General features: G+C 52.7%; 8 protein-coding genes across 8 annotated transcripts; 4 read left to right on the top strand and 4 right to left on the bottom strand.

Moving 5' to 3' along the window:
- Positions 1-43: 43 nt before the first annotated feature.
- On the bottom strand, positions 44-1,666 carry NCU03497 (plasma membrane iron permease). Its single transcript, XM_950741.3, has 2 exons — positions 699-1,666; positions 44-638 (listed from the first exon to the last, which is right to left on the bottom strand). The coding sequence occupies exons 1-2, from the start codon at positions 1,508-1,510 to the stop codon at positions 182-184; spliced, it is 1,269 nt and encodes a 422-aa protein (XP_955834.1). The 5' UTR covers positions 1,511-1,666; the 3' UTR covers positions 44-181.
- A 1,193-nt stretch (positions 1,667-2,859) lies between these two features.
- On the top strand, positions 2,860-5,448 carry NCU03498 (Lcc3). Its single transcript, XM_950742.2, has 2 exons — positions 2,860-4,008; positions 4,069-5,448. Exons 1-2 carry the CDS (start codon positions 3,181-3,183, stop codon positions 5,320-5,322), a joined length of 2,082 nt encoding a protein of 693 aa, XP_955835.1. The 5' UTR covers positions 2,860-3,180; the 3' UTR covers positions 5,323-5,448.
- Positions 5,449-7,576: 2,128 nt separating this feature from the next.
- NCU03499 (hypothetical protein) lies at positions 7,577-9,172 on the bottom strand (the record flags this gene model as incomplete). Its single annotated transcript, XM_950743.3, has 7 exons — positions 9,071-9,172; positions 8,385-8,423; positions 8,297-8,308; positions 8,213-8,227; positions 8,098-8,139; positions 7,757-7,828; positions 7,577-7,690 (listed from the first exon to the last, which is right to left on the bottom strand). The coding sequence occupies exons 1-7, from the start codon at positions 9,137-9,139 to the stop codon at positions 7,577-7,579; spliced, it is 363 nt and encodes a 120-aa protein (XP_955836.3). The 5' UTR covers positions 9,140-9,172.
- Positions 9,173-9,901: 729 nt separating this feature from the next.
- On the bottom strand, positions 9,902-12,578 carry NCU03500 (aminotransferase). The gene is made up of 4 exons (XM_950744.3): positions 11,923-12,578; positions 11,814-11,859; positions 11,636-11,754; positions 9,902-11,577 (listed from the first exon to the last, which is right to left on the bottom strand). Exons 1-4 carry the CDS (start codon positions 12,041-12,043, stop codon positions 10,310-10,312), a joined length of 1,554 nt encoding a protein of 517 aa, XP_955837.2. The 5' UTR covers positions 12,044-12,578; the 3' UTR covers positions 9,902-10,309.
- Positions 12,579-13,303: 725 nt separating this feature from the next.
- Positions 13,304-16,486, top strand: NCU03501 (von Willebrand factor). Its single transcript, XM_950745.3, has 2 exons — positions 13,304-14,059; positions 14,161-16,486. Exon 2 carries the CDS (start codon positions 14,907-14,909, stop codon positions 16,140-16,142), a length of 1,236 nt encoding a protein of 411 aa, XP_955838.2. The 5' UTR covers positions 13,304-14,059; positions 14,161-14,906; the 3' UTR covers positions 16,143-16,486.
- A 149-nt stretch (positions 16,487-16,635) lies between these two features.
- On the top strand, positions 16,636-19,013 carry NCU03502 (hypothetical protein). Its single transcript, XM_950746.2, has one exon. It carries the CDS (start codon positions 16,780-16,782, stop codon positions 18,451-18,453), a length of 1,674 nt encoding a protein of 557 aa, XP_955839.1. The 5' UTR covers positions 16,636-16,779; the 3' UTR covers positions 18,454-19,013.
- Positions 19,001-20,727, bottom strand: cot-5 (colonial temperature sensitive-5). Its single transcript, XM_950747.2, has 2 exons — positions 20,458-20,727; positions 19,001-20,390 (listed from the first exon to the last, which is right to left on the bottom strand). The coding sequence occupies exons 1-2, from the start codon at positions 20,639-20,641 to the stop codon at positions 19,159-19,161; spliced, it is 1,416 nt and encodes a 471-aa protein (XP_955840.1). The 5' UTR covers positions 20,642-20,727; the 3' UTR covers positions 19,001-19,158.
- Positions 20,728-20,948: 221 nt separating this feature from the next.
- NCU03504 (sphingosine-1-phosphate phosphohydrolase) lies at positions 20,949-23,702 on the top strand. Its single transcript, XM_950748.3, has 4 exons — positions 20,949-21,469; positions 21,673-21,889; positions 21,956-23,217; positions 23,330-23,702. The coding sequence occupies exons 1-4, from the start codon at positions 21,343-21,345 to the stop codon at positions 23,425-23,427; spliced, it is 1,704 nt and encodes a 567-aa protein (XP_955841.3). The 5' UTR covers positions 20,949-21,342; the 3' UTR covers positions 23,428-23,702.
- Positions 23,703-24,826: the final 1,124 nt, after the last annotated feature.

Below are 24,826 nucleotides of genomic sequence, written 5' to 3'. Positions count from 1 at the left end.
TATCTAGCAGAGCACTGGGGGTTCACTGATGAGCCACGTCAACTGGTTTTAAAATATCTGTTTTTATTTCTCTTCTTGTTGAGTTTTTTTTTATGTAGATGACCCCCCCTTTTTTTTCCTTCTTCTGTGCCACGCACGCGGCGGCTTTGACCTGCAATACATGATGCAAATACAGACATTCTCAAGCCCTGCCCTTTCTCCAGCTCAACCTGCCAAAAAGGCTACCCTTTTCGCTGCCATCTTCAACCTCGGTCTTCTGTGGGATCAACGGCCATTTCCCCTTCACCTCGCGGTATCGCATGACGAGGAACGACACAATGACAACCAGCCAGTACAGGTCGTATCCAATAACGGAGCCGTATGTCGCCGAGTTGGTCCAGCCGAAGATGGCGTTGAAAATGCCCCAACCGCCTCCACCGTTCACTTGCGGGCTGCAACAGTCCACATGCCAGACAGATTTGTCAATATCGTAGGATCCAGGGCCACTACCGAGTTCCACAGCATCACTTCCGATGGCTTTGGCCCATTGCTGGCTCTCCAAGGCCCAGATTGCGCGAGAGAAGAGGCCAGCTGCGACGAGGTAGAGGAGAGATGTCGAGAGGACGAGAAAGAGTTGCAATTTGGTTGAGGATCCGAATCTGGGAAGGAACATTATCAGTTACCGCTCAGGCCGACGAGGGGGAGGAAGAGAAACTCACTTGTACAGAACCACCCCCACCAACGATCCCACGATGACGCCAACAATGGCAGGAATCGGAATCGAAGTCGCCGGCGCCGCGAACGACACACCAGCAACAAAGACAATCGCCTCCACGCCCTCTCGCAGGACCGTCACGAAGGGTAGAATAAACATGACATATCGTTCCATCCACGCCTTGAACTTGACCCACCATCCACGTTGTCTTTCCACGGTCTCTCCTCGCTCCATATCTTCCTCCCCCCCGGCAACTCTCCCACCCTTTGACTTCTTCTTGTTCTTCTCCTTCCCCTCCATAGCCTTAATCATCTTGCCCCTCCATTTCTCCTTCATCCTGCCCACTCGCAACAGCGCCGCGCCCACCACACTGATAATCACACTGGCCAAGAGACAAAATGCTCCTTCCCAGTTGAGCTCTGCGCCCGAGCTCTCCCACTTGTTGACGCCAAGGGTGTAAAAGACGCCAATGACGGCGCCGCCAATGGCAATGCACAGAATGAAGCCGAGGACGGTACCAAGGAGGATTTGGCGGCGGAGGGCATTGTACACACGGAGATCAACAACTACGGGTTGTTGTTGTGGTGAATCGGAGTTGTTGTTGGTGGTGGAGGAGGAGGAGGGATGTTTGAGTTCATCATCGTCAGCAGCGGCAGCGGTGGCGGCGGCATGGCTTATTGCCTCTGCTGGAGATGATGACGACGACGGGGAGGCGAGGGTTTGCTTGAGAAAGACGAGGAGGACCGAGACAATGATGGATGTCTCGATGGTCTCGCGGAAGACGAGGAGGAAGATGGGGACGGAAAAGAGTTGCATGTTGGCTTGGCTGTCTTCAGGTCTGCAGCAGGCTGAGACTGACGGGCGGGTGGTTCCCTTAGTTGAAGGGTGAGAAGAGAAGTGGTTGAAGAAGATGGTGCAGTGGTGCAGTAGAAGCAACTGACTGAAGTGGAAAAAGAACTAGGTAAGGATCTGATAAAAGCGGCAGAGGGAACACTGGTACTGTACTTGGTTCTAGACTTGGTCTAGTCTAGTGTACCTCGAGGTGGTACGTACTTCCTGTTTCACCCGATAAATGGAAAAGGAATAGTCACGGTCTAGTGGCATCCGCCATCCCATGGATGGAACACACAACATCTACCTTGTGCGCCCATGGAGCCAAGCAAGGAAGGAGATGTCTGATGCCCATTCCCAAGAAGGAAGGAACCGGCTGGTTAGCAACCGAGCGGTCAAGTCAAGTGCACACTCAGTCCATTTGCCGTGGAGTTTACCTAGAGGTACCTACTCACAACTGCCTGGTTCCTTTCTGTTCATTTAATACATACCGTACCTCTAGTGTATTCCTGTCACCTCGGCATACTGCCATGGACTGACTGTTCCTTTGCGCGCTGCCATATCAGATTGTGCTGTTTGGTTATGTTACCCGGAAATAACCCGGTTCGATGCCATGTGGTATGGAGAATGGAAGGGCGGGTCTTTTATGCTACCCTTGCAATTTTTCCACTATAGCGCGCCCCGCAATAGCCGGAAAGCTTGATCATGTTACCTAAACCTCTGCCAGCATACCTATACCCGTTGTCTGTCTGTTCCCCAACTCTGCCTGCTAAATTTCGAGCGTTACCTCTGGAGTTTTGAAGGTGAGCAAAGAACCATCTTTTGTAAAGACAGAACCAGCCCTAACTAACCAGCTTACATGTAGCAGCTAGGACGCCTTTCCATAGTAATATAACTTGGGCACCAAACTCTAGCATTTACCATACTGCATTCATCAGGACCTGCAGAGCAGAGCGTGTATCCAACTGTATCGGCCCTGCAGGAGAATGAAAGCCACCGATTGGCCCGGCGCAAACCTCCATGACGCTAACATGATATATCGCGCAGCTGGGGGGAGATCTCGAACGATCCTCAGCTCAGTTCCCTAGATTGATTGATTAGATAAAGCGCTTCGGACGATGCCTCTCCACCGCTCTCCTCTCCTTCCACCCGGCTGGGCCTGGCCTCGAACACCACCACCACCAAGGGTCCCATGCGCAGGCAGTTCATTACATACCTCTAGGTTCTTTTCTGTCCGCTGTTACACAGTACAACGGACTTACCCGAGAAACCAGACATGTAGTATTTCGATCGGTCAATCAATCACAACAATAATTCTTGTGCCATGCAAAAAATGGGTTCGGTCTTGTGAACCGGAAAGAGGAGCTTGCTTGCTTGCTTGACTCATGATGCCACGAGGCTGGGCTGGGCTTTCCAAGACCGAGGCCGAGGTGACACTCGGTGCCCGGGTGGGAAAGTGTTGAGTGATGACCCACCGCTCCGAATTCCCCTCTTTCCACTTCTCTTGACTGACTGACTGACTGACTGACTTGGCAAGCCTGGGTTTTATCAGATCTTTTTTGACCAAGTTTATCAGATCTTCTTACTCGGACAACGTCCGTCCGTCTCAAGTTCGACATTCAGCCACTGTCGACCGACATCACAAGCCCCCCACAATGAGGATACTGTCACGGATCGCCCTTCTTTCCCTCACCACAGCAGCAGCACATGCTGCCACCGTCGTCTATGACTTCAACGTGTCATGGATCACGGCCAATCCAGACGGCCTGGCCGAGCGACCGGTCATTGGCATCAACAACCAATGGCCGCCTCCGAGGATAGATGTCCAAGTTGGTGATCGCCTCATCGTCAACCTCCACAACTCGCTCGGTGATGAAGACACCTCCCTTCACTTCCATGGCTTGTTCATGAACGGGTCAAACCACATGGACGGCCCTGTCATGGTCACACAATGTCCTATCCCCCCGGGTGCCAGCTTCACCTACAACTTCACCGTCGACCAGCCAGGCACCTACTGGTATCACTCCCACAACAAAGGCCAATATCCCGACGGGTTCAGAGGACCCCTCGTCATTCACGATCCCAAAGCCCCGTTTGAGTACGATGAAGAGCTTGTCCTCACCGTTTCGGATTGGTACCATGACCGCATGTCATTGCTGCAGCCTCGCTTCATGAGCAAGTACAACCCAACCGGAGCCGAGCCGGTTCCCAAGTCCGCCCTCATGAACGACACTCAGAACTTGACCATGCCCATGGTGCCCGACAGGACTTACCTGTTCCGCATCGCAAACATTGGCGCTTTCGCGGGTCAGTACATCTGGGTTGAAGACCACACCATCACCGTCGTGGAGATGGATGGTGTCTACGTCCATCCTACCGAGACAAACATGGTCTACGTGGCTGCCGCCCAGAGATGCAGCTTTCTCCTCACGGCCAAGAAGGAAACTTCCCGCAATTTTCCCATCATCGCCAGCATGGACACGGTAAGTCACCTTTCTTCCTTCATCTCCTCCTTTTCGCCATATATCTAACATCAAACGTAGACCCTCTTCGACACCATCCCCCCAGGCCTCAACACCAACGTAACCAGCTACCTCCTCTACAACCCCACCGCCCCCCTTCCCCTCCCTACCCCCCTTGACTCCCTCACCCCCCTGGACGACACTCTCCTCTTTCCCCAAGACAACCTCACCACCCTCCCTTCTCCCGACCAAACCATCACCCTCAACGTAACCATGAACAACCTCGCCTCCGGCGCCAACTACGCCTTCTTCAACGACATCACCTACGTCCCTCCCCGCGTGCCCACTCTGTACACCGTCCTCTCCTCCCCCAACTCCTCCTCTTCCCAGGACATGGATCTGACCACCAACCCCTCCATCTACGGCACCTACACCCACCCATTCATCCTCTCGCACAACTCCATCGTTCAAATCGTGCTCAACAACCTCGACTCAGGCCGCCACCCCTTCCATCTACACGGACACCAGTTCCAGATCCTCCACCGCTCTGGCGCCGACGAAGGAACTTGGTCTCCCTCCTCCTCCTCCTCCTCCTCCACATCCTCCTTCTCCACATCCAACGGCTCTAACCACACGGCCCCAATGCGCCGCGACACCCTCGTCGTAGAACCCAACGGCAACGCAGTCATCCGGTTCCAAGCCGACAACCCCGGCGTCTGGCTCTTCCACTGCCACATCGAGTGGCACATGATCAGCGGATTGGCAGTGACGTTTATCGAAGCTCCTTCGGTCCTGCAGCAAACGATTAACCTTCCCGCGGACCATCTTGCTGCGTGCAGGGATAGACAGGATCCGATCCCCTTTGAGGGCAACGCTGCGGGACGGGGTGGGAAAGACAAAAATGATCTGTCGCAGTGGTTGGTGCTGGACGGACAACCGAGCCCGCCTAAGCCGATCCCCGCGGGGTTTACGGGCGGAGGCATCGCGGCTTTGACTATGAGTTGTTTTACGGGTATACTAGGCGTGGCGGTGGTGGCGTGGTATGGGTTTTCGGAGCCGGTGGGGGAGTCTAACACTGCTGCTGCTATGGTTAAGACTAAGTCCCCGGCTGCGGCTGGCGAATCGGGGTCGGAGTCGGGGGTGTATACTGATGTTGATGTTGATAGTGCAGGGAAGTCAGCAAGTGTTGTCAGGGTTAAAAGGGGGACAGAGGCTGTTGAGTCGGAGGCTTTGTCGTTTGGAAGTGAGGAGGAAGCCGTCAATGGAGTGGGAATGGCGACGAGCAAGAAGGGAGACGGGGTGGTGGTGGATGTTGATGCCATTACGAGGGCATAAAGGAGAAAAAAAGAGAATGTATGAACAATGTGTGATGATAATAATAGTAATAAACGGAGATATGTCGAGTTGTAAGAAAACAAAAAGATATTACCATGTTGAACCAAGAAAGTACAACCAACTCATTCCACTCCTCTTCCTCCTGTCCAGTCCTCCACGCCAGCGCACCACATTTGTAGGCAACGCTCATTAAGTCAATGTTCACCTGGACAAGATAAGTACCTAGTTAGAGGTAACATTTGACATCATTCCTTGTATATACACTTAGAAAGAGCAATGGTTGTTAGTAGGCTATTGAAGGTAGGTATTCTCTTGGTACCTAGGTTTTTGTCTTAGTCTTCTTAGTCCTGTCTCCCAAATAACCACCCCTTCACTCCACCTACCTACCCACTGGAACCCTGGCATCAGCAGCACCCGACAAACCAGTTGCATTGGCGATCCGTCCACCCCAGGGGAAACAACTCACGTAGGTAGGTAGGTACCTTACTTACAGGTAGGTAGGTAGTAACCGTAACTGATCGTCCGTCCGTCCGTGATTGGACCATAATTCGATAGGGTGGCGTCTTCGTAGGTACCTCTCTGTGTCCTTTATCACCAGTGAGTGCATGTCACATACACCGATTGGGCAGCGTCTTCACTACCTAGGTACCTCTACTTCATCATGTCAGTCAAAGCTCCCGTAGATATCCACCAGGCACCTCACCTACATACCGATGTCTAGGTCTCTTGTCTAGGTACGAAGCCGCTGACGTATGGGATCCCAATGACATGGATACCTTAGGTAGGTAGGTACCATCTCGCAGTTGCACATGGTCTTCCTCGCTTTGCGCGTGTGGCCAGCGTCTACCACTTGGACCTGGGTCCGCGTTCACTCTCTCTCTCTCTCTCTCTCTCTCTCTCTCTCTCTCTCTCTCTCTCTCTCTCTCTCTCTCTCTCTCTCTATATATATATATACTCCTACTTTTCGTGCATCCAACCGTCATTATCACATACACTTCTAACATGAATGTAGAGTGTTAGGTGATTTTTGGATAGGAATATGCACAAGGGACTCTATCCAACACCGTTTCCAATTGTCGTAACCCCCAAGCATCACAGTTTCGTAACGGCCACTTTCTTACGATAACGAGCAGTGATATCAGACTGCAACGCAAGGTATGTCTCGGCATCAATCTTATCATGGACGACATACCCTGCCTGGCAAGTCAATCAGCTTTCTTCAGTTCCTGCCCGAAACGTTCAAGCCATCCTACCTACCTACCTATCTATCCATGTCTTGACTGACACGATACCTACCTACCTACTTACCTACCTAGGTACCTACACTAACTACCACCTACCACGAATTCTATCGATAGTAGGAAATTCACTTTTGTAATCTGAGCAATATGCGGTTTATCTTTGGTTCCTAAAGTACATACAACCCTTCTTTCCTGATACCAGTACAATGGTGACGGCACGAGGAAAAGCGCCACGATTGATGCAGTGGTTCTCCAACATTTCAACTCATGTGGGTTCCAGACGAGACGGAAGAACTTTCGACTCAGACTCTCAGGAGATCACGCAACCTTTCAGGAACTAAATGGTTCTGAACTAAAGGGAACGAACTGAATTGAACTGAACACAGCAGCTGGCAGCGAGTCACTCATCCCCCCACAGTTCCCTTTGGACACGGGATAGAGTTGGTCCTAGCCGGTGAGCAGGGCAGGGGCCGTTTCTTGACCAAAGTTAAATATTCACATTGTATAAGCCCAGACAGGGAGGTCCCTCTGTAGCAACTCGGTTTCTACGCCATGCTCGTCCATGACCAAATCAATTGAGACCTTTGCAGTCCGGTACTGTACCGCTCGTTGTAATGAAGAAAGGCTGTTGCAAAGTCGTGATAGGCATTATAATAATTCAAATACAGCTCGGCTAGAATCCCTCTGGGACATTTCAATCTTGCAATTGCCTAGAAATCAAGTACAAACACATAGTAAAGACGCTTAGATGCGTGGTAGGAGTATACCCAAGGGATATTGTCAAAGGTCTTAACTATTTTGTCCAGAACAAGGTCCATGCTATAGTTTTGCAGAAGCGTTGTGTTGGTCTGTTATACGGACTCTGGCAATATAAACTGAACCCAACCAGCTATATACAGACATCCATGTTCGACAGTCGTTTTTCATTCTGTAGCCCTCAAGATCCTTTGTGGGGGCCTCGGGGCCAGCTTCGGGGGTGGTGACCCCATCATACTAACTACATAAATAAATAATTAAATCGAATCCACCGAGCTGCCGACGCCCGAATCAGCGTTTCTGACTCTCTTGTGCGTAGTTCCAGCACCAGGAGTGGGAGAAGCGTCAGGAACGGCGGCTTCAAGCATTGCCTAGCTTGGTGTTAAACTCTAAATGTCTTTGGCAAGAAGTTTAATACAATAAATGTGAGTACTTACTTCGTTATCGGCCTGGAGTGAAGCAGCCAGCCCCTCGGCTGAAAGAGCAGCGGCAGTCTGGTCCTTGAGGGCCTAATTGGAATCATAGTAAAATCAGTAATCACTTCTGATAATTGCATGTGCCTGTAAGGTATTCAAATCGAAGTTGGTATGAAGTTACCTTGTGCTTATCGTTTTCGCTCCTGAGTTTCTCCAGATCTTTGGCCAGCTCGGCTGCCTACTTCGCCTTTTTTTCTTTGATCTTGGCCGTCAGGTTCTAAAAAACAGGTAACATAAAAGTACCTATCAGTAACAAGCTCATATACGTAGATTATACCGATGATAACCTAGAATTTACTTACCTGGACTACCACCAGCTGCTCGTCCGTGCGCTTCTGAAGACTCTTCAATATCGTTAGCCGACAGGAACATATAAGCACTCGCTGGGTTGATAGCCCTGTATCGTATCATACATACCTCCTTGCTTTGAGCCTAGGCGCCATTTGACCTATATTAGCCAGCTTGCACATAAACCTGAATTGCGTTGTTGTTGGTGTTTACCATCAATCTCTGCTGCATAACAGTTAGTTACACGTTGACTGCCAAGGAGTGAGAGCTCTTCAAATCCGAACAGACGAAATATACGTACCAGCGCAGTCTTCTTCGGCTTCGGCTTCTTCACTCGGCTCTGAGATATGTTAGCATGAAGCAATGGAAGTAATGAGATAATTGAAGAATGACACAAAGAAACAATCAATGACAGTCATACAGATAAATGGATGAGGGAAGAATCGGGATGGTGGTTCGATCAGTGAAAAGAGAGGGAGAGAGGGGGGCGGGCATGGCAGGGCAAGAGTGCTTGGGCGGTAGGAAGGACATGGATTGGCTCGGCAGTTGAGGTCAAGGGCTCGGGTTAGAGAGCATCGTGATGATCGCCCAGGAGGATGGCTTGGAGGTTGAGCTTCGGGACTCAAGGAAGACGGTTGAGTTGACTGAATGAAATGAGAGGGATGGTAAGACATGCGATTGAAGGTCGAGCAACTAGAGGTAGGTACACGTGAGGAGGATCAATCATAATCGGCATTCAACACTTGATGGTTGTAATGACTGCTAGCCTGAAGGATGCAAACGTAGTGGCGAAGAGCTTCCAAACGCAAAAGAAGAAAGAAAGAAGAAAATGAGCCGACGAATGGAAACACGGGTCAAGAGAGGGCACAAAAACACCACAGTGAGTGCGCACATGGACAAAAAAAAGGGAGGGAAAAACAGCGCCGGACGATGTCAGGGCCATGCAGTTTGAAGACAGTGAAAAAGGGAGAGAAAAAAGAAACTTACCTTTGCGACGCGCGTCGCGCCCGCAACGACCTTGGATGGAAGCTTGAGATGAAAAAGGGAGGATACCATGAGGCATGGAAACCAGCATAGCGTCGGTGGGTAATGAAATCAATGATGCATCTGGTGATTCTCTTGAAGAGAAAGAGAGAGAAGAAGAAGAGAGGGGGTTTCGCCAATCCAGGAGTTGACAAAGGGCTTTTGTAGCCTCTGCCACTGGGCCGTCGGGTAGCTGCCCAGGAGGTGGCACTGGGCCATGACCAGCTTCAATTTCCTGACGGGAAATACTGCATCATTCGACATGTCCAAGAAAGAAAAAGAAAAGTAGGCAACTACCTCTGATAAGCAAAGGATACTCCTCTAGACGGGCAAGAACGCATCGATAGGTGATACACATAAAATACCATACGTCATTTCAACAGACTGATGTTTCTTTCATCAGGAAGGAAGGATCCGTCTTCCCAGCAGTTACGAGAAACAATGAAATCGTCCATTGGCAAGCCAACAAGAACGACCCTGAACTCCAGTCCTCACCTAGAAGGAACAACACTGAACTCCGAGTCCAGTCCTCACCCAGATCGGTTTTCGGCAATCTCTGCAATGGGGTGCCTCTCATTCACGTAACACTGTTCATAGCCCAGAGACTACCTTGGTCACTCTTCATGTGCAAAGGCTTTGTCGCTTGGAAAAAATGCAGCTCGTAGTTCGCAGAAGAATGGGTGACAGACCCAATCAAGGCATACACTGTAGTGTAGAAGGAGCAACGGTGTGTCTGTCAGGCAAGACGGGAGCCTGGGGCACTCTGTGGGTGGGCAATGGGTAGAGGTACCCTCTCGATGACTTCCTCATCCAAGCTAGAGTGGTGTGGTGTGGTGAAGGGAGAAGGGGTGGCTGCTAATGCTGTTGCGAAGGCTTCAAGGGAAACCTACGAAGGAAACGAGCAAGAGGTTATGTGAAAAGACGGGTAATTGTAATCGTAGACGACTAATAGCGGAGGATTTTTGAAGCTGTGAAGAGGCAGAAGGATATCGTCAGGTTGAAACAACAAGTAGATATCACGGACGCAAATATGTCAAGGTGTAGTAAATTGACTACAGTAAGCCACAAACTCGCTAACTAGCGCAAATCGCCATGTTGTAATCGCAATGCGTACGGTAACAAAGACACCGGCCAGTAAACCACTGAAACACCATGGCATCAAGGCCAGTCAAGAGCCCATGCCTTACCAGAGGCTGACGCCGCTTAAAGCAAATGCAATTCCTCATCCTTCTCCCTCTCCCCACCACCCGCACTAGGCACAGTGTGTGGCTCCTTCTCACCCTCCGTCCTGCTCGGGCTCGGGGCCTTGGGGACCCCATAAGCACCCTCGGCCTCCAACGCCTGGAACTTCCTGACCACACGCTCAATACCATCACAGCCCCTCGCCAGAATGTCGAGGGTCGGGCCGTACGACAAGCGCACGAAGTGGTGGCAGGGGGAATCAAAGAGATCACGACGTCTGCTGGGGTTCAAGTCGAAGAAGATACCCGGGACGACAATCACCTTCTCCTCGAGACAGGCCTGGAAGAAGTTCAAGCCGTCAGAAATCGGGCCGGGCAGCCACTCCAGGTTGAGCCAGAGGTAAAAGGTCGAGTCGGGGACGAGCTTGATGGAGAAACCAATCTCGCGAAGGCGGCCAACGACGAAATCGCGCTTATCGCAGAAGTGACGCTGGAGAGCCTTCATCTCGGCCTTGACGAGCGTGGGGTCAAGCATGGGGATGGCAGCCTCCTGGAAAGGCACGTTGGTGCCACCGTCGAGGTAAGAACCGCACGAGCCGATGGCCTTGATGAACTCCTTGGGTCCCAAGATCCATGCTACACGCCAGCCGGGCAAGCGGAAGCGCTTGGTCAGACCGTCGATGATGAGAACGTCATCCTCGTCGACATCTTGGACGTTTTCGGCGGCAGAGATGGTGGTACCGTCGCAGTTGGAGGTGTAGTTGTATCCACTGTAGAACTCGTCAGAAACCAAAGTGGCACGCTCGCGGCAGATGTCCTGGATTTCTGCGAGTTCGGGGTTGGCAACGACACGGCCGGTGGGGTTGCGCGGGTTGGAGGTGATGATGACCGAAGTGCCACGGGCGATTTCCTCGGCGATCTTCTCGGGGTGGATGTGGTAGTCGTCTTCTTCGGACAGCGGGACGGGAATAGCGGCGAAGTTCTTGAAGAGAGAAAGCATCTCGTTGTAGGCCGTGTAGTCGGGGATGAAGAAACCGACGTAGGCGTTATTGAGGACGGCGGCGATACGGATCAGGCCGGCGCGGCCACCGGGGACGATGGCAACGTTCTCCCACGTGTACTTGGATTCCTTGCCTTGGCGGTGCATCTCGTTGTAGAGGTTTGCGACGGCTTCGCGGAGAGGCTTGATGCCGGCTGTGGGACCATACTCGCGAGAGTTTACGGAAATGTCGAGGTGCTGGGGGCGGGGGAAGCAGCCTTCAATTTCGTCGTCGACTTCGGGAGCGCCCTCTGAGAATGTGTGTTAGTGAATGTTCTGGGGAATTAGGACTGGATGGGGAATACACACGTCCGAGGTTTGCCCACTTCTCGGGCTCCTCAAAGAAACCATGCTCGCCGGCTTGCTCGGAGCACCAGATGACTCCGGTGGAGGATCGAGTGGCATCCAGTCCAGCATGAGGAAGATGTCTATCAGCGCAAGGTTAGAATTGGGTCGTTTGAGGTTGGCGTGGCACAGTCAGACGTACCCTTCATGAGCTTCTCTGAACTTTCTGTGGATCTTACTGGACGCCTCTGAGTTTCTGATTAGCCTGGCGAACATGTTGTTTGTAACTGAATCAAAGGACGACGACATACCAGTAGCGCTGGGCTCTTGGATGGAAAAGCGACGGGCAGGTCTGGGGATACCAGTGTTGCGGTTGATGCTGAACTTCCTGTTGTGGAAGGCACCGGGGGGTGGATGTTGGTGGGAAGCCATCGTGAAAGACACTGTCGACTGCTGACTGCTTCTCCAAATTGGCTTGGAAGGAGAAGAAGGAAAGCTCAGGACAAACCCGAAAGCGCAGGGCGACGGGAAGAATAAAAGCAATTCACATCGCGATCGATGGGAGCTACCCCGCGGGACTTCCACTTCACTTGAGAACCTGAACCTCAACCAACTGGAGGGGTCGTCCAGTCACGGGCATCCATCCATCCATCCATCGAAACCTGAAGTGGAAAGTACAATTCAATGGCCGAAGAGGTGTTAGGTCCGGTTGCGAAATCGGCTAGTCTTGCCAGGGTCCAAGTCCAGCAGACCCACCAAGCATGGGTGTTTCGGCCAATCAGCTCGTGTTAGAAACAATGATAATCGTCGATGAAGTTTGACCCCAAATCTCAGCATTATGCAATCTCCAACACAAAGACATGGTTTTTGTACAACTGTTTCACGAAGCGAGCCCCTAGAGGAAACAATTCAATGCGATGAGCTCACCAGCAGAAACCTTGATTCTTGTTGTTGTTTCTTTGGTGATGTTTCTGCCGCCCAGACTTGGAGAGTTGGATGAGATGAAAAAGATGAAAAAAAACCGAAAAAAAAATCTACCAAAGCAAACTACCGATTTCGGGCAAATTGGTAGCGATTCCCCAGTCGATGACGCCGCGTTCGGGTTCCCCGAGCAAGGTTTGTGGAAGGTGTCCATTCAGGAGGCTGGAGTTGCGAACTTGTGGCCGTGATACAAGTGGACGGTATGCCAATCATGCATGAGGATATGCATTGAACTTGGAGATCAACTCAATCCAAGTGGGTGCGTTGTGGGCTCTCGTTGGTCAGCTCCAAAACATAGACACATAGAATTCCCGTATTCTTCTTCCGCAACCCACTCGGTGTCGGCGGTGGGGACTGGACGGCACACGGGAGAGGGGGGCGGGGGCTCGGAAGGGGGGCTGAAGGGGCTCAGTGGCGGTAGAACTGGGAGAAGAATTCCATACAGATCCTATTCACTGTGCCTGGCTGATCACAGTGATCTGGGTGTTACAAGTGAAGGGGTGAATGTTTTTCCCTTGAGGGGCCTAGTGTGATACATGTCTGACATTACGTGTTGATGTATAGACAACTCCGATGACGCCTACCTACCTTGGACTAGACGTGTAATGGTTACCATCACCACTTGGTATCACCACTCGATATTCCTGTAGTACTTTGACCCCATCTCGTCCGTTACCTCAGCTTGCTTTGTGCTCTCCTGCAAGTCGGCTGGTTCGGATCAAGAGGGAACCCCTGCCAAGAAGATAGGGGCTGCATTGCAACGGTCGTCTTGTCGCCCGGATCTATCCGGAGCTGTTTGACAGTCATGTCACCGCCGGCGTCGCTGTTCGTCGCTCTTAACACTCGACATCGCGATGGTCCCCTAAACGTACCTCCCGTTGCCCGAATCGGTTTCTCTAACTCGCCATTTTCAGAGCCAAGTCAGTTGACCGACATTCTCGCAGATCGAAGCAATGCTAAAGCTCCTATTTTTGGAACTGATACCGGATGGCTCGGGACATTTCTCTCTTGACAGTTCTCTAGCGAAGCCTATAAAGGTCAGTTTGCCGGGTAAAGGACCTCGAGGGAGGAGTGGCTTGAGGAAGAGGTTCGCCAAGAAGGAGACCACAACAATGGTCGTTATCCACCTCTGTCCCCTGCCGGTTCACCGGGTGGGCCTTCCAAGAGTCAGTCGTAGGGCTGAGATACGGCGAGGCTCTTCTTGATGATCATTGCCAAGCTTTTGGAGTTTGTAGGATCTGAGGGCGGCACGGCGGGAACGCTTGGAGGAGTGCCCAGCTTCAACTTCAGCCCCGAAGCCTCATTGTCCCCCTGACCGGGCGCCCTCCCATATGTTTCTTGTGCCTTTAAAAGGTCCGACCACCCTCCTTCGTTGGGACTGACATTGTCACCAGAGTCTCTTGTCTTCTGGTCTCAGCTAAGGCCGATATCGTCAAGGCTGACTGACTGATTGCTGTGAGCACCTTTGTGAGTCTCTCCACATCTACAGACCCTCCACTATCCAATATGCGGCACCGAAGCCGGGTTTTTCAGATCAGGGCACTGCTGACTTGGCTGCTTGGGGATAGCCATTGTTGATGACAGCGTCACTTCTCGCCTTGTGGTTAAGGGCGATTTGTGTTCAGAGAAACACATATCCCACAAAACCACATACAGGGCAGAAAGAACCCTTGCGCCTCAGGCATCATACCTTCTGGCGAATCGGTTCGTTTGATGATGTCGCACAGAATGGGAGGCTGAGATCCCAGGCACGAACCGAACTCATGGGCAGTGCAAGGCTCCGCCCCCTAGGTGTTTTGCCCCGCCCTGTGAATGGGGGCGGGGGCTTCCATTGGCGAACGCTCCCAGTGGGTCACTTTCCCAGAAATTGTGGGACCGACCCAAACAGTAATTGCCCCGGATACAAGTAAGGTACCAACAGAACATCACCTGCAAATATCGGATCTTCTTTCCGCATGAAAAGCCGCTCACTGTCATATGGAGACGAACCCATTCACTCCGACATCAAGTACTACATGATACAGCCATAGGCTTTTGAAAAGGCAGGAAAGCAAAACATTCCTTGATTGCCAAGCCGATCTCGCAGTATGGTGAGCACGCAAGTAGTAGAGGTAATCGCCTCTACATTTTATCATATAAGATGCACGTCAGCTCGAATCGTCGGATTTGATGATAGATCGCCAGCTACGGTACAAGCCAGTGAATTCTGCATCCCTTGAATTACCTTACATTATCATTTCATCCCTTGACGTTCTCACATTCAGCATTGCACCAACGGAAGTGGCAAAGAGCAAACAGCTTTAATGCTAGTTATATGCCAAGTACGGCAACGACAAAGGAAAGGAGCTCTGTCGCAGTAAACCGGCAGCACCGAAACTGCAGAAAGGAGTCACGGTACAAAATGACAGACCTCGACCATTCTCCCCCCCGCAACATCTCCCCAAATCGCCATCATCAACAAACCATCACAAACCAAGCCTCATACAACGACCCAATCATGTCACATCAAGGCAAGAAAGAGGAAGGCACTGCCTTGTCGAGAGGGTTCAAAAGATTATCTGGAGTTTTCAAGAAAAAGTCAGAGTCCGATCTGCGAGACCAGGGTCAAGTCTCCCAACCCATCAGTACCGTCTGCGATACCTTCGCCCCGAATAACCCCTTCGCCAACTCCGAGGCAGCCCCGCCCTCTTACAGCGAGGCCATGTCAGGCAAGCCCGGGGGATCTAGTTCCATTCCCGCCATCGCGGCGAAAGGCAACCAGCTACATGCCTCGAATCACCAAGACCCGGGCGCCTCGACCTCCTTTCAACGGCGTGTGACCCTAAACGGGCAAGTCATCACCGACATCGACGACCCCTACGCCTTTCTCTCCATCTTCGACACGGTCTTCCTCATCGACGACAGCGGCTCGATGATTGGCCAGCGGTGGTCCGAAGCCAGGGACGCCATTGCCGCCATCGCCCCCGTCTGCGTCGCTCACGATAAGGACGGTGTCGACCTTCACTTCCTGAACCACCCCCGAAGTTACACGAACATCACCTCGGCCGCCAAGGTCAATCAAATCTTCAACAGCGTTCACCCGTCTGGACGCACGTTAACAGGCCAGCGCATCTGGGACATTCTGGGCCCGTATCTAAAGATGTACACGCGGGGTTTCGGGCATTCTAGCTGGGACCCGGAGAAGACGGGCGTGAAGCCGGTGAACCTGATTGTGATCACGGACGGGGATCCACAGGATGATCCGGAGTCGAGGATCTTACAAGTCATCAAGGAGTTGGAGAGAGTCAATGCCCCTCCTTATCAAATTGGAATTCAGTTCTTCCAGGTCGGAGATGACCCGAGGGCTAGGGCGGCGCTGGCGGAGCTGGATGACGAGCTGGGTGGTGAGAAATCGAGGGATATGGTTGATACCGTGACGTGGGACAATGGAGATACAAGAGCGAGGCAGTTGGAGGGAGAGAAAATGCTCAAGATTGTGTTGGGGAGTGTGGTCAAGAGGCTAGATCGTCGGCCGGCGGCTGGTAAGGACAAAACGGCGAAGAGATATTAGGCCAAACTATTGCCTTATTTTACCTTTCTACCTGGCTTTTTTGGGGTTGGCGTGGCTATGATCAACAACTCGGAGTTCGGGTTGCTACCTTGACGGTTCGGGCCAATGGAGGACCAATCAATGCATCAACGGCGCCCATGGTATGTCCTGAACTCTGAGGACATTTGGGGGGTTATAGGTGTATTCTTACACGGAATACCGCCTGATTTTGGGAAAGCGTTCAGCAAGTTCCATAGGAATTTCTTATCGTTTTTAGTTACTGGAGACAGCCTGTCCTTCGACAGCAAACAATCAACATCACAAGCGCTCGAACACTACAAGTCGATCAGCTCTATATACCCCTAACCCTGAACCCGCACGTGAAACAAATTAACCGGCACCGCATCAGCGACTTCCAACCCTTGTCACAGCGCGTCTTGGCACACTTCACCACCACAACATCAACAACAAAACCCGCTAACTCCCACCGTGTCGTACTTTCCCAGTTCCATCTTTTTCGTCCAAACAACCCTCATCGCCCTTCTTTTCCAGAGGGGCCTCATCATCAACATCACCATCAACACCATTCATCTTTTCTTATTTAGGTACCCATCCCTACCTAGCTAGGTATGATCACAACAGAAAGAAAGACAGCAATATGGCCCCCCACGTAACCCCCACCACCAAACTGCAAATCATCGGCGCCTTCAAACTCCTCCGTTTTCTGCGCAGTCGCCACCAGTTTCCCCCCGGCACCATCTCCAACAACGACATCTTCCGCCTCTTCTCCGTCTCCCGCACCACGGGCTACCGCGTCCTCTCGGAGATTACCGTCTCGCAGGACCTGACGGCTTCCGAACGCGCCGCTTTAGACGCCGAGACGGCCGCCGCCCTCGAAGAAGAGGAAAATGCCCGCATCGCAGAGATCATCAACAACCCGCGCGAGGAGACGCGGGGACGGAAGCGGAAACTGACGGAGCGGGATGTGGAGGTGATTGAGCATTGGTTGGATCGCAATGGGGGAAGGGGAGAGGTGAAATGGAAGGATGTCCCCGTGGCGGCGGGGTTGGGGGTCATTTTGGGGAAGGATGGAAAGGGGGTGGTGAGTGGGGTTACGGTTAAGAGGGCGTTGTCGGCATGGAGGGAGAGGAATAGGGAGGTGGATGTGGAGGATTGGACGAGGGCGAGGGGGGCGGGGGGGCTGAGAGGGAGTGAGAAGGCGAGGGAACGGTGGGGACGGCCGAGGGGGGGAGAGCAACAGGAGGGAAATAGTGGTGGTGGAAATGGGGAGGCAGAGGGGTTGGGGACGGGGACTAGGGGTGAGAATGGGAATGGGAATGGACAGGGTGCGGGAGAGAGGGAAGGGACGTCGGGTAGTGAAAGTGAGAGTGAGGATGAGAGTGTGGTTGAGACGGGGGCTGGGCCTTTGGAAGCTGGGACGGCAATGGCTAGTGGAAGTGGAAGTGGAAGTGGAAGTGGGAATGCTGCGATGGCGCCGCCAGTGACGACAACAGGAAACGGGGGTGAGATCATCACGAATGCGACAGGCGAAAGCCAGGCACAGCAGCAGCAGCAGCAGCAACAGCAGCAACAGCAGCAGCAGCAAAACACCAAAAAGAGGCGAACGCAAACCGAACCACAAGGTCCCGATCCCAAGTCTCTATGGAAAAACCGATGGGAAATTGAAAGGGCCGCAAAGGAGGCTGAAGCGCGACGTCAGGCAGAGGCTATGGCTGAGGCTAGAGCCCGGGCTAAGGCTCAAGCTGCCAAGGAACGATATCGTCTGACGCGTCAGAGGAAACGCCAGCAGCAGAAACTTGAGAGACAGCAGCAACAGCAAAGTCAAGCTCAAGTTCAAGCTCAGAACTTGCCCCCTCCTCCTCCTACTGCTCCCGTACAACAACAATACCCACAACACCCACAACAACAGCAGCAACAACAACAGCAGCAACAACAACAACAACAACAACAGCAACAACAGAGACCATACACATCAATGAGCTTCATCCCTTTACCAACCTACGGGCAGCAGCAGCAGCAACAAAACGGAGTCGCAAGTGCAAGTGCAAGTGGCAGTGGCAGTGGCAGTGGTAATGGTAACGGAAGCGTAAGCGGAAGTGGAAGTGGACCTCCAACCAGTACTAGTAGTGCAAACCAAAGCTTCAACAACAATGGGGCTACTACTACTGCTGCTGTTGCTGGAAGTTGGAATGGAAACGCCAGTAGTGCTGTCGACGGACAACAGAGAACAACAGTAACTACTGGTGGTGGTGGTGGAGGAGAGGCGGAGGATATCATGATGCTGGGGAGACTTTCGGGGGTTTTGAGGTAGGATTGGGACCTAGGTACCATGATGATGATGAGGCTGAGGTTTTGGGGGTTGTGGGAGATGGGAGATGGGAGGGTTGGATTAGGCTCGAGGGTAGAGTTGGGTTCAGGGACAGAGTTAGGTTTAGGGACAGGCCGGCAGCCATAGAGTGAGAAGGGACTGGAGGAGGCAATGGTAGTAATTTGGGTTTGAAGGAGTGTGGATTGCTGGATGCGATCCTGGTGGTCACTTCACGTATCTTTTTTTTCTCTTCTTTCTTATCTATGGTTGGGGGAGAGACACGAAGGAAACGAAAAGGGGGCACACGACCAGTTATTCTATGGCTTTTTTTGCATCTATGATGGGTATATACACGGAACTGCTTGAAATGGTTGGAGGGAGGGAGAGAAGTGTATTGGGAGCGATGAGGGGATGTGTGATATGATTCCAGGGGAAAGGTACTTACGAAGCTGAGGACAGATCCTGTGGAGCGATTCTCGATTTTTGATGGAATTGGGGGAATATATGAGTAATTACAACAACATAACTTGAACACTGGACCCATGGAGACGAGGATGGATGGCTTCATGTTTGCCAATGTTGTTGGTTTTGACTCAGAAGGTGGGTAGTGATATTCAATATTTATTATCCGTGACAAGGACTTCAACCCAGCGATATCTATCTATACAAAACCATCACCATTTATTTCAAACACACCAAACAACCCGCTCACCAAAGTTTCCAATACACAGCACTGATAACCCCAGCAACAGCCGCCACCGCAGCTCCCACCACCAAAAGAATCATCCCACTCTGCGCCGCGTCCCCTTTGGGCATCCTTTCAATAATCTCCTCCAACCTCTCCGCCATCTGCGTATCCGCAAACCTACCCTTGACCCTCTCCACCCCCTTCTTTCCCATCCTCTTCAACTCTTCCTCCCCCATCCCATTCAAAACCTTATCCATAACCTTAGCCCACTCCCCTACGTCATTCGGGTCTCTCAACCACCCCGTCTCCCCTTCCACCACCGTCTCCGTCGGTCCACCATTATTCGCCGCCAACACCGGCACGCCCCTTAACATGGCTTCAAGCGGCACGATACCAAAGTGTTCGTTACTTGGCGTGTAGACCAACAATTTCGCTGACCGCAACAGGATTTCCTTAAGGGTATTAGGTACCGACAACAGAAAAAGGACTTCCACATCAGGGGAGGTATTCAGTGCCGACACGACCGTCTTGGCTGTCGCCGTCTTGAGATGGTAAGGAGCGCCCTCGGCCAAGTCCACCAAGTCCATATGGTACGAAACGTTCTCGTGCACGCGGTTGTCATACCCCCCCGCGATAATCAACTTTGCTTTCCCCCTTTGTTCGGGAGAAAGAGAGGCGAAGGCCTTGATGGCCAGGGCAATGTCCTTTTTGCGCTCAAAGCGGTTGATGGATAGGATGATGCCCGTTTTGGTCCAGGGGAGTACATCCTTGTCGTCGTCATTGGGGTTTTGGCTGGAGTCGGAGGTAGAGCGCACGTCGATGCATGGGTGGACGACTTCCAGGCTGCGCTTGCTGGCGAGACTGGGCCATGTGTGCGAGACGATACCCTTAGTGAAGGAGGAGTTGACGGCGATGGAATCGGCGAAGCCCATGGACCATTCTTCCCAGGTGTCGAAGGGAAGGCGGTAGAGGCGCTTGTACCATGTTTGGCGCCCTTGGACGAGGAGCAGGTCGGGGAAGTGGCAGTAGAAGAAGATGGGAGAGGTCGGAACGAGAAGTTTGAGGAGGGGTAGGCCGGCGCTGAGTTGGTCGACGAAGAAGGCGGAGGGGGAGAGGGTGCGTAGTTCGGAGGTTAGGAGGGTAATTTGGAGGATTAGGTGGAGTTGGCGGAGGATGGCGCAGAGGATGGAGAAGCGGCCGAGAAGGGAAGGGGGGATGATGGAGTTGCCGCGGACGCGAACGTCGAGGGTTCCTGTTTCGTGACTTTGTTAGTTATGCGCTTGGGGGGTTTGGATGTTGGAGGTCAAAGGGGGGAGTACCATCGCGAGCTTCATCAAAACAGTGTCTGGGATCGCAATGGCTGGTGAAGATGACCACCTTATGGCCACGGTTCTGAAGGCCTACGGCGGCGTCGACAACCAATCTTTCTGCGCCGCCAATTCCCAGGTCGGGATGGAGGAAGACTATTGTCTTTTTATCTTTCTCGTCGACGCCCGCCGCCATCTTGACATGTGAATGTCGTAAAGTGTCTTCTTGACGGGGTGTTTGTTGAATGAACGTGTCCCTCTCCTTTGGAGATGCGATGTCATAGGGAGGAGCTTGTCCCGGCAGGCAATGATAATGCCAGGGTGCACTAACATAGCCGCTTGCGTCTCCCGCGAATGAGTGTTAAGACCGTTGGATCACATAACGGAGGGGCCTTCAGGGGATTGGTCGGCTTGGTGCTACCCGCAATTAGGTAATAGTTTAACGATGTTGTAGCGCAAAGATCAGCAACCAATCCCATTCTGACGACGCCAAGGGTCCCAAACCGCGACACGCCTTGTGAAGAGTAACGCCATTTGTTGACTTCAGTTTTGGCTTGTGACTTTTCCCTGTTTGGATCTTTTAACCAGGAGAGCGGTTGAGACGAGGGTTCGCCAAGGTCGTCCAAAGTCTTCAAGATCGAGACATTTTGGTTTGATCCGTCCAGACTTTGACCAGTGTCCGGTCCTAAAGTTCCCTTGGTCCAAAAGCCGACGACTTCAGCCTGGGAAACTCACTCACATGTTTTGACCTTGTTGAGGTCCCGTTGCTGACACCAAACATCCACTTCGCTGGTTCGACAACTCGAACAACAAAAAGCATAAGACAACTTCCGACATTCATTGATGACTACCAGGTCAACACCAACGCTATAAGATCACCAGTTCCAACCCTCACCCATGGGTTCACACAACCATGGCGCTAGCTCTGGCGCAGAGCTCTCCAATGGTGCCCCGCTGCTGACTGTCAATGGGAAACCCGTCGAGAATGGCGTCGTCGACGCGGGGTTGAAGAGCCTAGATCATTGTATGTACAAGAGCTGGCATTGTGTTCCTGTTGGATGGAACCATTGGGCTATCTGCCTGATCGCATCCGTACCCTCTCGAGCAACATTGTTCCCCTCCAACCCCGCCATGTCTTCTTGCGTCGCTGTCTTGCACGCCAATCTTGAGCTACATATTGTTCGCGTTCCCAATGTCTTCGCGCCTCAAGCTGACCATGGTGACTAGACCAGAGAGCGCTTCCAAAATGGCGATACAACCTACGACAACGACTACTCCCTCTCATCCGCTGGGAAACCCCATACCTAGCCATGCTCCAGGAAAAGTTACGGACACCAGCGTTGGATAGATACTTTGCCATCACGGCCAACCTCGGAACACACACCTTCTTCATGATCGGTCTACCAGTCCTCTTCTGGTGCAGTTTCTCCAGCTTCGGCAAGGGGTATGTCCTTCGCCTTAAACCAGTGGAAATCCCACAAGACCCAAGCTGACAATGCGCCCTACGTAGCCTTGTCCACATCCTCGCTGCCGGCGTCTTCTGGACCGGCTTCATCAAAGATATGCTCTCCCTCCCGCGACCGCTCTCCCCTCCTCTCCATCGAATCACCATGTCCGGTTCCGCCGCTCTCGAATACGGTTTCCCGTCTACACACTCCGCCAATGCCGTCTCCGTAACCGTCTACTCGATCCTCGTCCTCCACAGCGACAAGAACACTTTCTCACCCAGCACGACGTTCGCGCTCGAGCTGCTTGCCTACTTCTACGCCTTCTCCATCGTCTTCGGCCGCCTCTACTGCGGCATGCACGGCTTCCTCGACGTCATCATCGGTTCCATCATGGGCGCCGCTATCTCCTACATCGAGTTCTACTACGGCCCGCCCTTCCAAGACTGGCTGTACGCCAGCGACTATCTCGCTCCCATACTATTCGCCATAACCATCCTTATCCTCGTGCGCATCCACCCCGAGCCGGCGGACGACTGCCCCTGCTTCGACGACTCCGTCTCCTTTGCCGGCGTCATTGTCGGTCTCGAGATCGGAACCTGGCACTTTGCGCGGTCAAGGTGGAACCACATTTACAACGGACCCAACGCTCTCTTCGACCTCTCGGCTTTGGGGTGGCCGGTGATTGTCATTCGTCTCATCCTCGGCGTCCTCATCATCTTTGCCTGGCGCGAAGTCATGAAGCCTACGCTGCTCAAAGTCTTGCCTCACCTCTTCCGCGTCATCGAGACCCACGGCCTCTCACTGCCCCGCCGCTTCTTCATGCCCGCCAGCGAGTACAAGGACGTCCCGCTCAACCTGCGCGACGACGAGGTTCTTCCCAAAGTCAGCGACATCCCCCGGATGATGCGCAGCATCCGTGGACCTGGGCGTGGTCGGGCGGTCAGTATTGGACCACAGAGCGCGGCAGATGCGTATGAGACGCTGGCGTATCGGGAGAGGAAGAGGAGGGAGAGCTTGAGTAGCGAGAAGGGCTCCGGGTTGAAGCAGGCTCAGAGTACTGCTGAGGGCACTGATGGAGAGGAGTCTATGGTGGATCAGACAGCGCATTCGTCGGGCGTTGAGAAGTACGAGAGGCAGATGGGTCAGGGGCAGGTGGTTGTGGAGAGCACAGGGAATTTGAGCCCAAATTCATCGGCCGTGGAGGAGCCAGGTATGTATCTGGGCCAGAGGGACGAGTTGGGAGAGAGGGAAATATTCTCGAAACTCACGAGGCCGAGAGTAAGGTATGATGTGGAGGTGGTGACGAAGTTGGTTGTTTATGCTGGTAAGCTACCCCTTTCTTCCGTTCGTTCCTTCATCTTACACGTGAGGAGAGGGTCGAGGATCAAGATGGACCCCGCCTTTTCAAAGAGCTCTCTCACTGACAGCCACAACAGGTATCGGATGGCTAGCAGTCGACATGATCCCTATATTATTCGAGCTCACAGGGCTACTGGGAGCTGGCCATCTCCCCTTGCCCGTTCCTTCTTCATGAGCACTGTGGTATCAGGTTTTGACAAGGTGGTGAGAAGAGGTGGGGGTGTCTTTCTTCAGCTGAGCTTCTTGGCACACTTTTGTTTCTTTTGCTAGTTTATACATATACTAGGTCATATGGCGGGGGTTTTGGTATCATGTTATGATGTTATGGATCCATCTATGCAGCTATCTCCTCCACCACTTTTGGGCTATTGAAGAGACTTTAGAAGTTAAGGAGGGGCTCATGAGATGGGAGTGTCCGTGAGAGGCACGGTAAGTGGATGCTGATGAGAACACTGTCGGCCTGGGGACTAGATCATCCATCCATGGCAGAGGCCGACTGTAGATCGCCGCCGCCTGTCGATTTGCGGGGTTGATAGTAAGCATCACCGCGCCCACGTTTGGACCTGTAAGAGAGGTCTCCCGCCTGTACCGTTTGGCCAGGGTGCGGTGTCTGTTCCTACATCTCGCTGGCAGCCTTAACCAGGAACCCAGTATATGTCAAAACCTGTAGTCTGCGGGTTGCACGTCAAAGGCACCTTCGTTTCGAGTTCCTGGTTCCTGAAGATCACGGCTGCTGATGGGGTTGTGGTAGCCGATTGGTGAGCATTTCGGTCACCTATGAGCGCGTTGGGATGTAAGATTATGTACCGTTGATGCCTGGACAAGACCGACACCTCGTGGTTTCCAGTGAGGTCACTATAGGTAATCAACCAGAAAGACCTTCCCGCCGCGGGTTGAACCAACTTGACCTCGCTGGGTGCGGGGGATGTCCAACCACCCCGGACCTCTCAAACTTGTTGGGTCGCCGTCAGATGCGCCGCCATGTATGTTCGCGAGCCCAACAAAAGTTCGTCGAGATGTCCGAGTCAGACCAAAGCGGGGGTCGCTGGGGGCCTGCCTGGGGGGGGCTGACGGACCCTGACTTTTGAGTTTCTGAGCTGTCACTGGTCGGTCGGCCGGCACAACAATACATAAATAAGCACGTCAACTTTTCATGCTTGCTTGCTTAAGCTTATGTACATACACTACACTACTAGATTCACTCACCGAACCCAGAGATGCTCTCATCCCATAGGTACGTCCGTCCGGCCTCGGGCCAGGCCATGCGTGCGGGCGGGCATGATGCCGAGAACGCGAGGGGAACCCCAGATCGTATGGATCGTATGGATCGCGGGATCGCGGATCGCGGATGTAGTGTATGTACGTACATATGTAAGGAATAAGTTAAGGCTGAATTGGCATGGCATGGCATGGCATGGCATGGCATGGCAGGTGTGTGGAGATTTCTCGGTCGCGCCTTTTTGATATGACACGCGCGCGGGGGGGGGGAAGGGGGGGGGGGGGGGGGACAGAGGACTGGAACGAATGATAGTGTAGGGCTGGGTCAATCTGGTCAATCTGGTCAATCTTGGACT

Source organism: Neurospora crassa, linkage group II (genome assembly GCF_000182925.2).
Source record: "Neurospora crassa OR74A linkage group II, whole genome shotgun sequence".
NCBI lineage: Eukaryota > Fungi > Ascomycota > Sordariomycetes > Sordariales > Sordariaceae > Neurospora > Neurospora crassa.
Note: the sequence above shows the minus strand (reverse complement) of the source record. Positions and strands in the feature narration are given on the sequence as shown.

Excerpts from the sequence above, each read along its gene's own strand:
- NCU03498 (XM_950742.2), top strand. The coding sequence starts at position 3,181 with ATGAGGATACTGTCACGGATCGCCCTTCTTTCCCTCACCACAGCAGCA. Across the intron at positions 4,009-4,068 it reads TCATCGCCAGCATGGACACG|ACCCTCTTCGACACCATCCC; the intron begins GTAAGTCACCTT and ends CATCAAACGTAG.
- cot-5 (XM_950747.2), bottom strand. The coding sequence starts at position 20,641 with ATGGCGGCGGGCGTCGACGAGAAAGATAAAAAGACAATAGTCTTCCTC. Across the intron at positions 20,391-20,457 it reads TTTTGATGAAGCTCGCGATG|GAACCCTCGACGTTCGCGTC; the intron begins GTACTCCCCCCT and ends GTCACGAAACAG.
- NCU03497 (XM_950741.3), bottom strand. The coding sequence starts at position 1,510 with ATGCAACTCTTTTCCGTCCCCATCTTCCTCCTCGTCTTCCGCGAGACC. Across the intron at positions 639-698 it reads GTGGGGGTGGTTCTGTACAA|ATTCGGATCCTCAACCAAAT; the intron begins GTGAGTTTCTCT and ends GTTCCTTCCCAG.
- NCU03500 (XM_950744.3), bottom strand. The coding sequence starts at position 12,043 with ATGGCTTCCCACCAACATCCACCCCCCGGTGCCTTCCACAACAGGAAG. Across the intron at positions 11,755-11,813 it reads TTCAGAGAAGCTCATGAAGG|ACATCTTCCTCATGCTGGAC; the intron begins GTACGTCTGACT and ends TTGCGCTGATAG. Across the intron at positions 11,578-11,635 it reads GAAGTGGGCAAACCTCGGAC|AGGGCGCTCCCGAAGTCGAC; the intron begins GTGTGTATTCCC and ends ACACATTCTCAG.
- NCU03502 (XM_950746.2), top strand. The coding sequence starts at position 16,780 with ATGGCCCCCCACGTAACCCCCACCACCAAACTGCAAATCATCGGCGCC.
- NCU03504 (XM_950748.3), top strand. The coding sequence starts at position 21,343 with ATGGGTTCACACAACCATGGCGCTAGCTCTGGCGCAGAGCTCTCCAAT. Across the intron at positions 21,470-21,672 it reads GTTGAAGAGCCTAGATCATT|ACCAGAGAGCGCTTCCAAAA; the intron begins GTATGTACAAGA and ends CATGGTGACTAG. Across the intron at positions 21,890-21,955 it reads TTCTCCAGCTTCGGCAAGGG|CCTTGTCCACATCCTCGCTG; the intron begins GTATGTCCTTCG and ends CGCCCTACGTAG.
- NCU03501 (XM_950745.3), top strand. The coding sequence starts at position 14,907 with ATGCCAAGTACGGCAACGACAAAGGAAAGGAGCTCTGTCGCAGTAAAC.